The sequence below is a fragment of the Ochotona princeps genome, chromosome 10, assembly GCF_030435755.1.
Source record: "Ochotona princeps isolate mOchPri1 chromosome 10, mOchPri1.hap1, whole genome shotgun sequence".
In the NCBI taxonomy this organism is placed as follows: domain Eukaryota; kingdom Metazoa; phylum Chordata; class Mammalia; order Lagomorpha; family Ochotonidae; genus Ochotona; species Ochotona princeps.
The window spans coordinates 45,470,084-45,486,929 of record NC_080841.1 but is presented as its reverse complement, the minus strand read 5'-3'; the positions used below and the strand labels follow the sequence as shown (position 1 = coordinate 45,486,929).

Here is a 16,846-nt window from a genome sequence, read left to right as displayed (position 1 = left end):
TAAATTAAAAGCATGCTGGTTAGGTCATTTTCTGCTGCTGTATCAGAACACCTGAAACTGGGTCATCTGTAAATGAAAACTGGCTGTTTAAGTTCTGTGTTCTGGAGGCTGGAAGTCCAAGATTGGGCAGCTTTACCTTGAATTACCACAATCCATTTTAGAGTAACTAATTCAGTCCCATGACAACAGTAATTCATTTACTACCATGAATACTACCCCAGTCATAAGAAATAAACCTTAATCCATTCATAGGGCTGGTGCCTGATGACCTGTTTCTTCTCTCTCTTTTTTAATTTTAGCAGACAAAATATTTTTTGCCTATTAATGGGAAACTAAGGGAAGTTTCCAGGCATGTAAAGATTAGTAGTGTCAAATTAGGTTAAATAAATTTCATAACACACATAGCATTTCTTTATGGTGGAAATATTCAAAATCCTATCTTCTAGGTCATTTATTTAGAGAAATAGACAATATGTTATCATTATCTATAATCACCCCACTCTACAATAGAATCCAGAATTTCTTATGCCCACCAAGGTTCAATAAGGTACACATTAATCAATATTCTTTTTCCTTCTCTTCCCAGAAGCTGATAAATACCATTAGACTTAATTTCAACATTATCTTTTTTGTTCAGACTACACAGACGAGTATAGTCATGTAATATGTGTCTTCCTGTACTTAACCAGCTTAAGTAAGCACAATGTTGTTGCAAATGATAAGTGACAAAATTCAATCCTTTTTGTGATTGCTTATGTGTACCATATTTTCTTTTACCAATCAACAGCATATGCAAACTTAGTTCATTTCACTTTTCTTGGCTATTGTGAATAATGCAGCAATTTTTTTTTAAAAAAAGGAGTGTGAATATCTCTTTGAAAGACTGATTGTTTTCACTTGTGTGTGTCTCCAGTAGCGGGACTACTAGCTGACATGGTATTCTATTTTTAGTTTTTAAAGGAATTTCCACAAGGTTTTTCAAAATGTCATTGGAAGTTTAACAGGTACTTAACTGCATCTGTAAACCACTTAAATCGCTTTGTATAATATACACATTTTAAGAATATGTGATTCTGGGCTTGGTGCAGTAGCCTAGCAGCTAAAGTCCGTGCCTTGCATGCACCAGGATCCCATATGGGCACTGGTTTGTGTTCCAGTGGTCCTGCTTCCCATCCAGCTCCCTGCTTGTGGCCTGGGTAAGCAGTTGAGGATGTCCCAAAACCTTGGAAACTTGCACCTGTGTGGGAGACCCAGAAGAAGCTCCTGGCTCCTGGATTTGGATCAGCTCAGCTCTGGCCATTGCGGCCACTTGAGGAGTGAATCAGCGGACAGAAGATCTTCCTCTCAGTCTCTCCTACTCTGTATATCTGGCTTTCCAATAAAATTAAATTTTAAAAATATTGATATGTGTACTCCTCTCATGGTATTAACACCATGAGGGACAAACAACCATGGGAATGAAGTAGTTGCAATTAGAAATAACAGAAGACATAGTCTGGCCAGTCCATATTTGCAAAAGATCCAAAGTACTTTGGAAGTTTGTTCTAGTTATATAACAAAGGTGAAACCATAAGGAAAGGAGTCTGAGTTACTCATAAGAGCAGCAATGTGTGGCTGGGCCTAGACATTTGAAGATCCTATGAAGGCATGTTTCTGTCATTTTACTCCGCTGCTTCAAGTGTAACTGTTGATGAGTGCTACCTCATGTATATTGTACCTTGCTTCTAAGTTAACACCTTTTTAGGGGAGGCACCTCTATCAGGAAAAGTGAGGAAATGTGTTCAACTCAAGCAATGTGGATATACCCAGGACGTACTATAATGGCACAAATACAGGCCATATTTTTCCAAGTTGTAAGTGAAGCTTTGCTCTCATAAATTGAACTAATGAAATAATATATTTTTAATTTCTTAAAAAGATGATGAGTTTGAAATAAAAACACTAGTTGAATATCAGTATATGATAAATGCTAAAGTACTTTTCAATTTTTTTTTTGATAGAGAAAAGAAAGAGGTGGCTGTGGCCTTCTCTCTGAAATAGGGATAATTTGTGACATTAACAAAGCTTACCCTAACTATACTTTCCACACACATACAAAGAGATAAATAAAAAGGGATCAATTTGTAATTAACGTTCAAATACTTAAGAACTTAAAAATAACAATCTCCAGATAGTGATCTCATGTCAAACTAGAAAAACACGTTATTATACATACATCAAATTTTCTTTATTTTATGATGGTTTAAGACTCAAGAAGAAAATAAGCACATTAAATCCTGAGCTCATATAAAGCTGAGAAGGAAAGAAAAAGTGGCTGGGTTTAGCAATTTTGTAAATTGAGGAAAAGGAGAAATAATGATGTAAAACAGTAACACATTCTTATCTCTACATGAAAATATGAAAATCATGGATGTATTAGCACAATAAATTTTAAAAGATGGATCTGGAATATTTTTAACAGAAAACAAGATGAGTATGTGTCAAAGTTTCAGAGGGTAAATAAGTTAAAATAATACATAAGATGAACCATGTAATTATATCACACTATTCAGGCTTAATCATGCTTCTAAAAGTTTGCCGCCTTAAATTTCATGAGCCATGATCTAGGAAAGAAAGACACACTCAGGAACTTAAAGGACAGTTAAAAAAGGGGGGGGGGGATGTCAGTTAAAGGCAGCTCATGATACAGCAGTTAAATAACCATGCTGGAAATTGAACCCTATGCAAACACTTGTCTGCACAGACTTAACCTTCAAAAGCTAACCAGGAGTTGAATGACATCCAATAAGCCACATATTTGAAGACATCTTGCTACTGACTCTCATAATTTGGGGGCCTTGATTTCTTTTTTGCATGTTTATTTTTGTTGTTTTCATTCATGTATTCATTTTTTTATGAAACAGGCTATTCACTGTGCTAGGCACTAGGTATAAGCAGTATAAGCAGACACTTGGGTAGGGGTCAATAGATGGAAAAGCTTTCTGTTTTTCCTCTCTCTCTCTGACTTTGAAATAAAAATAAACAAATCCATAAAATAAGAATAATATTAGCGGATATAAATCATTGATTTCCAAATTACTAAAGAAATATTTTAAAAATATGTATTTTTGTGAATCTTCCTTTAAATTGACATATAATGATGACACATCTTCACTTACTTAGTACAGTGTAATGTAATTCAGTACATGTATACAATATGTAATGATGAATTCCTTTGTCATTCCTTTGTGTTTGCAACCTTCTAATTGCTTTACTGTAGTTCTTTATAAATGCATAATAAACTGTCATGAACTTTAGTCACCCCAATGTGCTCGAAGCCATTATAAACTCATTTCTTGTGTGTATTTGGATACTAACATTCAAACCCCCTCAATCCTCTCACATGTGAGCAACTTTAAGATGAACTCTTGAAGCAAGATAAATGAGGATCAATGAATTCTTCAAAAAAATCATAACAACACAGCAAACACTTGTATTCACTGAGAACTGCTGTTTGACGACAGAAACACAAACTGATTCTAGCACCTGTCTGAGCTTTACATCAATTTCAAAAACTTTCTTAAATTATGACACAAATCATGGGTACCACTCCAACTCACCACACAAAGAGTAAATAAACACATACAGAATAACCTAATTTTGGTACTTAGCAGATGTAAATGGAGGGCCAGACAAAAGCTATATAACATATGAGCAAAAACCACCATTTTAGATGGCAAATCACATTTACAATAGTATGTGATTTTGAGACAGAGTGTATTTATCGGCTAGAGAACAACTTGAAAATAAATTTCAAGGTAGATGCAGTTTAGAAACCTAAGCAGATAACTACAGAGCTAAGAATACCATGAAGTTAGTAAAATGCTTTAAGATGTAGTAAAGAGTAATGCTTTAAATCATTTACTACTAAACCTGCACTGCATATTACACCTTAAGAAAACAGATCATGAGAGGCCACAAAGTAGTAATACCAGAAGGCAAGTACTCTCTCTGCAATTTTATGAAGCAATGTTAACAGCAACTGTCTTTTCATTTGGGGATTATTATACTCACTGGACACATTAGAAAAATACAACAGACATGCTCATTCATTTCCCACTCTAAGAAGGGAAAGAGCATGAAACTTAGACCCAGCAAGTCAGGGTTTAAGTCTGTGAAAGAAGTTTGAACGCTTTGTAATCATGTAAAAACAACTTTATTTTGCCTCAGTGACCTGTTAATGAACATGCTAATAATACTCACTTCACAAAGTTGATATGGAAATGGAGTTACTAGATTTGAAGTGCTTAGAACAGTGTCTTGCAACTGGTGAGGTCACTACTACTTTCATTATATTTTCCCATCTGAATTTTTCCATACAAGATTCCAACAGTTTTAACATGGAAAGCTGTGCTTTTAATAAACCAATAATCATGTAGTTAACTCCAGTTAATTGAAAAATATAATGGTGCTAGGTTCATACGGTGATATTTTATTCATTTAATTAAAACATCTGTAGTATTTACTTAAAATCCTCTGAGGCAGGTACTAACACAACCTCCCCCATTCAAATATAAAATATGAGGTCCTACAATGCTAAATGACTCATTCAAGATTGTGTGACTATAAAACATAGAACTGCATGTGGAATCTGTCTTTCCAGCTCCAGAATCCATATCGTAATCTACAAGTACTCTCATCGCCCAGATATAGTAGACAGAAAAGGTAGCAACAGGAGAATCACTGGGAAACCAACTGTCAAAACTGTCATTTCGAATGAGTCAGTCTTTACATAGATGAGGTCTTTTGATGATGAAATAATGCAGACAGCCAAGAACGTGGGAAGGGCTCAGCCATAAACAGGCCATCTCGACCTACTTCACAAAGCACAATGAGTTGTAACTGTCTTTCTCCAGAGCAGACACTTTATTGGATTTCAAAGGTATTGATTAATATCTGTCAAGATTGCTTTTACAGCATCATTTAGACCCTGCAGTCAATGCCTATATATTCAACTTGCCTTGATAATACAAACATAAGATTTCCATAGTTAGGAAACTGAAATAAAGTATTCACACTACAAGGAAGTGCTCATGAACTGAACTAAAGTTCCAGACAGGCTATGGATCACTGTACTCAGGTTAGGGCACAACACACCTAACTTTAAAGTAGATTTAACTGACATAATGCAATTACTTGACAATGTTATTCCTAAGAAAATTTCACAACAAGAATGGCCCGTTGCGGCTCACTTGGGGAGTGAATCATCGGATGGAAGATCTTCCTCTCTGTCTCTCCTCCTCTCTGTATATCTGACTTTGTAATAAAATAAATAAATCTTTAAAAAAAAACTTTGTTATACTTTGTACGTTAGTTACCACACATCAAACATGATAGTCTTTTTGGAACTGGGCTTGTTTCACTAAGCATGATGATTTCCAGCTGAATCAATTTTGATACAAAACAAAGGATCTTGGGGCTTTTTTTCTTTCTTTTTTTTCCAGTGCTGAGTAATTCTTGATGTATATAAACCACCTTTTCTTTATCCAGTCAGCTGTTCATGGGTGTTTGAGTCCATGTTATACACATATTGTGAATTGACTTACTACAAATATGGCAGTACTGAGGACTCTGTTCCATCTTGACTTCATTTACTATGGGTAAATTCTCAGGATCAGTTTGACTAAATCATATGTCACCTGATCTTTCAACTTCCTTACTGATTTGTGGTAAAAACACATACCCAAGATCTGTCATTCAGTTTTCTGTTTCCAAATATTTTTATATTCCTTATTCATGGCTTCCTTTATAGCTTACTATGAGCAACAAAATAACTAGAGCTGGGATGCAATATATGAAATATGCTTGAAAATAAATTTTAAAATGTCAAGCTACTGTTTCTTTGAAATAATATTAGAGATCTAAGGGCCATTTACATTTAGAGGTAATTATTTTAATTATCACACTCTCCATGGTTCAGTTTTATTGGCAGGCTGTAAAAAGTAGTGGAGTGAATTATCTATAGTGCATTTGAAAATACTGTTGTAAGTTAACAATTTAAACATTATCACTACCTGTCTAATATTTTGTTTCTAAAAATTCAGGACAGTTTTTGCCTTTCAGCAAAGGCAGACCATCTGTTTCAAATTAATCTACAACTCAAACTGCCAGAAAAGGAGAGAAAGATAAATAAACACACACACACACACACACACACGCACACGCACACGCACACACGATAACTCTAGAGACCTGCCAAGGTAACAAAGATTAGAAGGTTCTAGTTCCAACAAGCTAAACTCGCTCCACTCTTCCCTGTTCCATTCAAGGATTTTCTAGTTTGAATCTGCAGCTCACAAACTGACAAACTCAAGAGTTTGTGTTCAGCAATGCCCAATTATTATGGAGAGAAAGTCAAATGATAAATAGGTATGCACTCAGTAAATAATACAGCACTGACTGAAATAAATTATACACATATACCTGTGCAAGTTTATAATGTCTGTCTCTAAAGACTAAGTGACTCTCTCCTTCCCCTTGGGAAAAAGCAATTCATTAACCTCACAAACATAATTACAGTAAAGAAAATTCTTAGCAAAATGTAGATACTTCAAGAACAACAGACTACAAGTTGTAGTGAATATGTTTTAAACCTGATGCTAGGAAGCTTGGCGGTAACCATAATAACAATAATAACCATAATAACAATAGAATCTCAAATCACTCATTTAAATATTATGTGCCTTAATTTCCTTTCCTTGCAGGTGAGAATATTAGATTAAACCCTTTTTACAGCTCCTGTTACTAAACATGACGCCATCTCTCAGCACAGCGCTAATGTTTTAGGTAGAACTGCCCAAAATCCATGGCTTGATTGGGCTGAGAAGGTAGGGAAATTACAAATAATGATTTGCATCCAATGGAATTATACCTATAATTTACCTATCAGCCAACGATACACAAATAGTTGACTGTACTTGACTGTTCTTTCTCATTTTCCTTTTTTGGCCACTTTGCTGTGAATTTTTCACTGATATGTATATTTTTCTCTTTGACATAATTGGCTTCTATTGCAGCCCTGAATCTCCCTCTTCCTGGATACTTACAAGGGTCATGAAAATGCAGCACTATACCTTTAATTTGCCCAAGGCTATGATTCTGATCACTTTGATTCAGCAATTTATCCACTTTCTTAACCCATACCACCAATCTGTTACTGCCAATTTAATCATTTCTTAGTATAACTTATTCAATGTTTTATCTGATAAATTCTGCAATGAGTGAATGATACATTCATGTTGTGATGTCTTTAATTTTCTAATCTCATAAGTTGTATATTTGATACAGTTTTATTTCTATCTCTTAACTTTGCCACCCAATAATCTGGCATTTTTTTTATCTACCTTAATTTTGTCATCAACACAATATGGCAGCATTTTGTGACTCAATTTCTCTCCTTTTTTATCTGAAATCCAGAAATCTGTTCAGTGATTTAAAATCACCTTCTCCAACCATAACCATGTCTCTCTTCATTCAGTTCCACATACCTATCCTTGTGTGTGCATTTTTATCAGGCAAAAATTAAGGAATTAATTGTGAATGGTATATGGTATTTTCAAAGGTGAATTAAATATTTTACTCATTGATTTAACAAACACTGTTAAATACCTACTAGATACCAAATGGGATTACAGACCCAGAAATAGCAAAGATTAACACACTTACTTACCTACCTTCATATAGTATATTATCACCATAGGGGACTAAGAAAATATTAGCGCTACAGGACACCAGTTAAAGAAATACTGTGCAAACAGATGGAGGGGCAATAGATTCAGAATGGGCTTCACAGAGGCAGTGAATTCTGCTGAAAAATTCATGATAGCCTGGGATACCAAAATAAAACCTACATATACTAGTATTTGTCAGAGATATATATGATCAGGCTGACTATCGTAATTATTTTCTTTTTATACAGATCAGTTATTATTTTTACCAAGATCCTCTTAACAAAATATTGTGTCATATGATTCAGAAAATGAATTTTCTAAACCCATTGAAATATTAGTTTAACAGAAGGAAAAAAATGATCCCAAACCAAACTTTTGCTTGTACATTAGAAGTAACAGATTAGAAAAAAAAAATTAGAATTCTGGCTCTAAAGTCTTTCAGGACTTCACAACATCACTTGCTTTTTTAAAAAAATGGACAGGATTTGTCCCTCAAATTGCTACTCAGACATAGCTATTTAAAATATCAGCAATTTGCTAAGGGAAATGAGCCAATCCCAAAAGGTTAAATACCACATGTTTGCCTTAATTTAAGATGATATGATGTTATGTATAACATGTTATGTATGTTATATGTTGTGTATAAACTAAAATTGAAATGTCAATGAGGTGGTCACAGAAGGTGGTTAAGAACTCGCATTTACTTTTAACATACTGGTTACTCATTATTACTATGTCAATTAATTCCACAATGGTGTAAATTTTTGCTGATGGTATGTTGGAGCTTTTAATTGACTGGGATGATACTCTGCTGGCTCTGTCTTCAGACCAGAGAGGGTATACCTATAGAAGCCGTTGAACTTGACTGGACAATAAGATGCTGGACTCTATGTTTGGTATATGCTTGCAATGGGGGAATCTCAACTGAACTTGAACTGTGGTTATGCAACAAGGTGGAGGAATCCACCATGGTGGGAGGGCTTGGGGAGGGGTGGGGAGAACCCAAGTACCTATGAAACTGTGTCACATAATACAATGTAATTAATGAATTAAAAATAATAAATAATAAAAAAAAGTAAAAAAAAATCAGCAATTTTATCACTTAATAAAAATAATGGACATACTAAAAGGAAATGACTTATGTTACAGTGAACATAGAATTTTTAAGTTTTGAAGACAGCAATAGTAAACACAATCAAGGAGAACACTCGGAATCATACCTGAAGAAGCTTCCAGTCTTTCCAATCTGCTGATCAGCCAGTCAAGGGAGCCAGAAAACTGAGCACAGTTTTTACGATTCCCTCTAATTAGAGCCGCTGCAAAAGATGAAGAGATTTCCATACTTATGTCATTTTCTGTTTCAAAAATCAAAGTAAGCTAAAAGGAGTCCTAAAATGTTACATCAAGAACAAATCACCTCCCCAACTGCAGGCAACTGCCTAGGCTGCCTTGTACTTAGGCAAATAAATGTTACACTCCTGGGAGACAAGTAGCCAATGGCTAGCAGCCAATATTCTGGGCCTGGTTAATGCTAAATTTGTGTTAATTCTACCAGTATGCCAGTATACTTGTCCATTCTTTTTTTTCTTAAGATATGAAGATATGTGGGAGGAAGTTGGGGAGTCCCAGGGAAGTTGAGACCAGGTGGTTTAGAGAGAGGAAACCAGACGGCATGTCTATGTCAGATCGTGTACCTACCCATGTGGGAGATCTGGGCTAGGATAGGTGGCATCACCTGTTATGTACCAGTGCACACTAAAGCTAGAGCTGGGGGGCCTGCCTGGCAGGGATAGGCCACAGTATCCACCAATGAGCTGCTGGGCCAGTGGATGGGCCATACAAAGCTGGGATATGATATCAGCCTGAAACTGCATGTGAGAGAACCAGGTGTGGAGGCAGATTCTGTATGGGATATATGAGCCCAGCCCTATGAGTCTGTAGTACTCACTAGTTTGCATGAGAGCCAGGGATGCTGATGGGCCAAGCTAGGTGTGACAATCAAAATCAATGACACTCATGGGAAATAGGGTTGGGAGCAGACGAGGCTGGCCCAGGTTACAGTACCCACAGATATATGGGAGAATTGGGCCCGGGGCAGGCAGAGCCACAGAACCCAACAGCATATGCAAAGGCCAAGACTGGGTTTGTACTATAACAGGCAGGGGTCTAGAACATACCTGTAAGTGTGAGATCTTGTGCTTCAAGTCGGAGAACTTGGGGAAGTCCCCTACTAGGCTGAAGCTCCTACTGGTGAGTACAAGAGCCAGGGCTGGGGGTGAGGCAAGCCAGGTACCACCTGTCAGCATATTTGTGGGCTGGCTTATAGGGTAGGCTGGGCTGAGGCAGCCCAAGCCTTAGCATCCACTGGTACATGTGGGAGCCAGGACAAAGTGTGGGCTGCGCCAGGCAAGACTAATTCATCACTGGGTTTATGTGAGAGCATGGATGAAGGCAAGTTGGCAGGGCTAGGCCACACCTGCCTGCAAGAGTTGGGATTAGGGGTGGGCTGGGCTGGGCTGGGCTTGGCAACACTGCAACATTTGTTGACAAGTGCCAAGACAGCCATCAAGATCTGGGCTGGGAGTGGGACTGGCATAAGAACTAAGGAGACTCCTTGGTTAGGCTGCAGTTTCCACTGGTTAGTGCAAGAGCCAGGACTGGGGGCAGACTGGAGTGAACATAGCTATAGCATCCCTCAACATGTGTATGGGCTGGGTCCAGGAGCAGGGTATACTGGCTAGGCCCTAGCACCTGCCAGTGCTTGCAAACACCAGAGTGGCTACAGGATGGGATTGGCTAGGTTGTGAAACCTGTAAGTCTGTCTACATGAGAGCCGGGTTTGGGTGTGGTACAGGAAGGGCTGGACTGCAGCATTCACTGGTGAGTCAGAATGAGAATGAGCCAGTTGCACAGGGATGCAATGCCTGCCAGTGAATGCTGGGACAGGAGGCAGGCCTTGTCAGACCGGACTGGGCACCCACCAGTGTGCATGAGATCCAGGGCTGGGAGCTGATTTGACATGGGAACTTGAACTCGCCTGTTAGGTCACAGCTCTAGCTGGGGAGTGTCAGAGCCAAGGCTGGGACATATATGTGGGCAGGGTCTGGAGGTGGGGTGGAATGCGCCAGTTCACAGCACCTGCTGATAGATGCAAGAACTAGAATGGGCTTGTGGCCACCAGTTCACATAAAGGCTGGGACTGGGGATTGATGGGGCTAGATTAGGCTGCAGAAACCGCCAGTATAAGCTGGGACTTGGGGTAGGCCAGGCTACAGCACCTGCTGGCAATTGCCAAGGTGAAGTAGGCCCTGTCAGATCGGGCTGCAGCACCCACCAACACATGCACAAAACATGGGCCTGAGGGTGTGCCTGGCAGGAGAACATCAAGAACTCCCTGCTAGGTTACTGTTCTCACTGCTGACGTTAAGAGCTGGGATCAGGTGTGGATCCAGCTAGGTAAGTCTATAACACCCATTGGCCTGCACGTGAACTGGTTTGGGAGAGGGTCAGGCTAGCTTAAGCTACCACATCACTGGCACACGCAAGAGCCACAAAAATTGTGGGTCAGCCATGCTTTGCCATAGCAACCGCTTGCTAGTGCTGGGGCCACGTGCAAATCATGTCAGGTTATACATCAGTATTCCCTGGCAAAAACAAAATCCAGGATTGGGAGTTGGCCTAATAGGGGAACTGTGGGCACTCTTCTGCTGAGCTGCAGTTCCCCCGATGATCATGACAGCCAGGGCTGGGGATGGACCAAGCTGGACAAGGTAACAGCACCCATCAGCATACATTTGCACTGCAGGTCCCACTAGTGTACGCAAGGGCTTGCTGGGTTTGTGGTGGGCTGAGTTAGGCTAGGCTGCAGTACCTACGAGTTTGTATGGGAATGGAGCTGGGGGTAGAACTCACCGTACTGCATTCACTGGTATGCATGTAGACTAATGTGTGTGATGGACTGAACAAGACCCACACTAGCTGGAGCATGCAATAGTCAGGTCTGGGCTTACCCCAGGCCATGTTTCTTGGGTAACCAAACTAGATCGCTGTACTGAAAAAAAAAAAAAATCACAGGATATGTAGTCTGAACTTGGAGTGCATATATCAGGGCTGGGTCTCCTCAGTTGCTGATGCCTGTGCAGTGGAGTTATGTCCAGACACACATGGGGGAATGAGAGGAAGCTTTTCAAAGCCAACAGAGTATGTCAAGTGCTACATCAGAGGATGGAAAGCAGAAGAGGTTGGACAACTCTCCTGGGCAAGCTTTGCAGCAAGTGTCTGGGTCTGTGGATGCACTAAGGTGGACCTTGTCGACCAAGAGACATTACAGAAATGTCTCAGAACTGTCAAAACCATTTAAGTAGCCCCCTTGAAACATTCTTCTCCACATCAGAGTCTCTAAAATGACATCAAATGACCATGCCCCATACCCAGGTGTTGATGCAGTTTGGCAACAAAAAGTCGCCCCTTCCTTTCCCCCTGCCAGATAACACCAGATAAAGAAAAAAATTGAAACATCTGTCCCACACTCCTTCCCCCATAACTTGACCCTCCACACCTTAATCAGAGGCCCACATAGGCATACATCCTTCTCAACTGCAAATAACATTAATAATAAAGTATAAACGAAAGAATAAATCATCTTCACAATGCAAGGGAATCACCTGCAATGAATCACACACACCAAAAACAAAAACAAAGCATGACATTAAAAGAGAAAAATTTATCAGTGGGAACTGAAAAGAAACATTGCTCACCAGAATGTAGCTTCAGAAGATGACATTTCACACTGGGAAGTAAGAAAGAAGAAGGGTAACGGGAGTCCAGGTAAGTCTGAGCAGCAGCATGGGCAACTGTATCCCCCAGACACGTGGCTGTGGCTGGGGGTAACCATGCTAGCCCAAACTGCCTGATGGGGATCCTAACTCCCCTCCACCACTTCTAGGTGAGGGGAGGGACCTGGGCTTGTGGGCTTTGCCGCTGGCCAACCGGCAGTGAGCTCTGAGGTCTTGAGGGTATGGAATTTCTGCCTAGGGACATCCATGGATAAGGCCACTGTACATGTAGTTGAGGAATGAATCCTGAGAGACACTCAATAACAGGACCACTAGACTTGAAGGTAAGCAAGGGGACTGAGACTTGGTGGTTTGGAGGGGACATACCTGAAGATCTTTATGCGTCAGATTGTACAAGTCCACATGGAAGTCCTGGGCTGGGCTTGTTAGCATGGAACATGGCTGACTAACACATGCCATTGCACACAAAGCTATGGCTGGGGGCCTGTCTGGCAGGGCTGGATCCCTGTACCTGACAGTGAGCGTTGGATCAGAGGATGGGTCACATTAGACTGGGCCATGACACCAACCACCACACAAGAGAACCAGGTCTGGGGTTGAATTCTATGGCGGATATGTGGGCCCAAACCAATGAAACTACTAGTCCAGATGGTTAGCTTGAGAGTTGGGATAGTGATGGGCTGAGCTAGGCATGACCATGGGGCTCACCGATGCTCACAGCTGGGGCTTGGAATAAGTGGGGTAGGTCCAAGATGCAGCATCTACACGAACACCCTAAGACAGAATGTGAGGCAGGGCATGCCAGGCTGCACCAGTTCATACAAAGGCCAGGATGAAGGGGGCAGAACATGTCGGGTAAGGGCCAAGCACGTGCTGGCATGCATGAGATCTGAGTCAAGGAGTGCCCCGAGCGGGGAAACCTGGAAAACTCCCCTAGTGGGTCACAGCTCCCACTGATGAGCACATTGTCCAGGCCTGGGTGTTGGGCAGGTTGGGCAGGCTGGGCAGGGTAGCCCTATCCCTCGGCAAGTGTGAGTTGGTTTTGAAAGGGGCCAAGCAAACCAAAGCCCACTGGCAAGTGCAGAAACCAGGATGGAGTGCAGGTCACGCCAGGCGAGGCTGCTATACCTACTGGTTTGCATGTGCCAGTGATGAGAGCAGACTGAGCAGTGCCAGGTTACAGCACCCTCTAGCGGGAGTTGGGACTGGCAGCTGGCTGGGCCAGGTCAGGCTGCAGCATATGAAGGCAAAGACCAAGACAGAGGAGGGGCTATACCAAGCTGGGTCACAGCAACCACTGGCATGTACAAGATGGCTGGGATAAGGCCTCATTGGGGAGCTAAGGGAATGCCCTGCTGGGTTGTGGGTACCACTGGCGGATGCGAAGGCCAGAGTGAAGCCTGATGTCTAGTCTGGGCATGGCTGCAGTGTCCCTTGGCACAAGTCAGGACTGGGTCTGGGGTGTGCAAGACTAGGCTAGACTCTAGCACCAATTGGAGCTCATGAGAACCAGGATGGGTGCAGAATGGGCTAGGCTAGGTCTCTGTCCCTGCCGGCGCTATGTGAGCTGTGTCTGGGTATGGATCAGGCTTGGCTGGGCTGTAGCAACTAACAGTAAGAACTGGAATTGGTGAGGGCAGGTCAGGAAAGGCCATTGTTTCTGCTAGAACAGGAGGTAGAATAAGTAGGCCTCGTCCATGGACCTACCAGTGTGCGTGAGATCTGGCACTGAGAGAGGTTCTGATGGAGGAGCTTGGGCAACTCCTCTACTGCGGCACAGTCCCTGCAGGTGAGTGCAAAAACCAAGAAAGGAAGCAGCCAAGACCAGGCCCAGTTATCGTATCCATAGGCTTACCTTTGGCTCAGGACTGGGGCAAGCCAGACTGGGCCAGATCATATCACCTGCTAGCAAACCCAAATGCCAGAATGGTGTGTGGATCATGCTAGGTTGGGGCACAATGCCAGCCAGTTCACATTAGGGCCAGGATTGGGGGCTGGCTGGGCTGGCTACACTATAGTCCTCACCAGCTTGAGTTGGAACTGAGAGTGGCCTGGAATGAGACAGGCTACAGCACCCACTGACAAATGCTGAGGTGAGGCAGCCCAGTCTGAACTGGGCCGCAGCATATAACCAACACATGTGAAACCCTGGGGAGAGTGGGCAAACCCAGTAGGGGGCTGCAGGGATATGGCAGTATACTGGAGTCTGCAGAGGACACCTAGTACCAAAACAGAGGACAGAAGACAGAACAAATCGATCAACCCCCCAGCAAAGAGTTGGAAGTGAATACATGGGCAAAGAGAGACTCTAAGCTGGACTATGTCAGCCAGTTGTACCTGGAGAGATTTCATTGTGATTAGAGTGGCATGATTGGCAGCAATACAGAACTGTTGAGCTATCAAAACCACTAGAGCAGTGCCCTCGGTGCATGCCCCACATCGGGGACCTTGGGATGGTTGGGAGGCAGGGTGTGGTTTCTCCCCTTTATTCTCCTCTCTCCCCTCCAGATACAGAAAAGAAAAAACACAATGTCAAAACAATAGCTTTACCCCCAACACTTTCCATCTAGCTCTTGCCCCTTTGCACCCTAATCAAATAGATAAAAATTATCAAAATATCAAATATGTAAAAATTATCAAAAATAAAATTTTTATAGAAGTTAAAAAAATAAAATAAAATATGGCTGAGCAGTTAAAAAAAGAATGAAGGGTATCAATGCATAGTCAGTTCATTTGAGTACTAATACTCATGACTTTTAATTAGTCATGGGACTAAATTATTTCATATCTCTCAAACCGAATGTTTTCACCTACGTAATGAAGACATTAAGAGCACATCAGTTTTCCTACAAATGTCCCATGGAACATGAAGAGACGTAACTAGGAATTATCACAGTTTGTTGCAACTAGAAGGAACAAACTGACATACATAAAAAAAGGATGGAAAGGCGGACAGCATCTCTGAAGAATACATTTTTCTGTATCTCTTCTTCCTGTTAGGAGATTTCCAATGAATGTTAATCTCCATCTTTAAGACTGAGATCCATCTGCAGCAATGAAACTTATTCTGACTTTATATTTCTATACCACTTTTGACTGAGAAGCCTTTATTTTTGAAAATTTTTATTATTATAGAGACAACAAATTTTGTGTATTTTACATGTAATATTTTAAGATGATGGCCATATTTCCCCTCTCTTTCCTTCCTTTCCTTTTTTTTAATTAAAATATCTACTAGACAATGAGCACTACCGTTTTAAGAAATACATCTAGCCGAAGGCCATGGAGAAGTGAGCCCTTGAAGAACACTTCGACATGTAGAACTGCCTTCCCTAGGTCAAAGTGGGGAACTTCCTCTCCCACCACAAGAGACTGAAAGAAGAAACTCAGGAGAAAAGGAAAGGGCATGCTCTGTGATACTCATCACAGTGACCCTATTTACCCACCAAAGATAGGGCTATTTTTTTTAAAAAAATCACAAATTCTCGTAACAAGTTTATATGCAATAAAATAATTTTGAATACAATCTGTGAAGAGTTAATTTGTAACCAAGTTATTACACAATCTCATTGAGTAACAAGAGATGACAATGAAAAATCTTATGGGAAAAACAGGTATCCAAACTAACTTAGAAAAGATACAGACATGTAAAGAAAACCTTTCAACTACATAATTTATAAGTCTATAATTTTGACCAAACTAATCATCAAGGCAAGAAAGATAGAGCTAATGCCTCAGAGGTACACACATGTACACCAACATACACAAAGATCAATCATGCATGTGTGCATATGAGTGTGCAAAAGGTTTGCCATCTGCAAAATGTAATATACCTCTGAAACAATATCTTTTAGAATTTTATTCATTAAAGTGGATGGTGAGGTCTGAGAGTCATTTCTACTTTCCAATTTTCTGTAATTTTTGTAAATAAAAAAATCTATTAATTTGGTATTATGCCATAGTGGTTTAAGCAGCAGCCTACAATCTTGGCATCCCACATGGGCACTGGCTAGTTTCTGGCTGCTCTACTTCCCATTTAGCTCCTTGCCAATGGCCAAGAAAAGCAGCGAAGATAGCCCATGAGTGATTGGGGTCTTTCTATCCACATGGGAGATTCAGATTTACTTCCTGGGTCCTGATGTCAGACATTCAAGCTTCATTATGGTGGAATCAATGGATGGACAATCAATCAATTTCTCTCTCACTTTCACTTGCATACTCTATCATCCTCACTCCCCCCTCTCTTCTGTATATCACCTGTCCCTTGTATATTTAAATTTTTTTATTTTAAATGCATCAGGCACTATAGCTAATGTGAAGAAAACTTGAAAAATGTAAATA

At 40.7% G+C, this 16,846-nt stretch overlaps 1 protein-coding gene across 1 annotated transcript in view; it reads right to left on the bottom strand.

Moving 5' to 3' along the window:
* Nucleotides 1–16,846, bottom strand: part of RYR2 (ryanodine receptor 2) — a 663,784-nt gene that overhangs the window by 290,141 nt on the left and 356,797 nt on the right. The window contains exon 17 of the mRNA XM_058669392.1: nt 8,930–9,025. Coding sequence (XP_058525375.1) covers nt 8,930–9,025 — 96 coding nt within the window. The remainder of the gene's footprint in view (nt 1–8,929; nt 9,026–16,846) is intronic.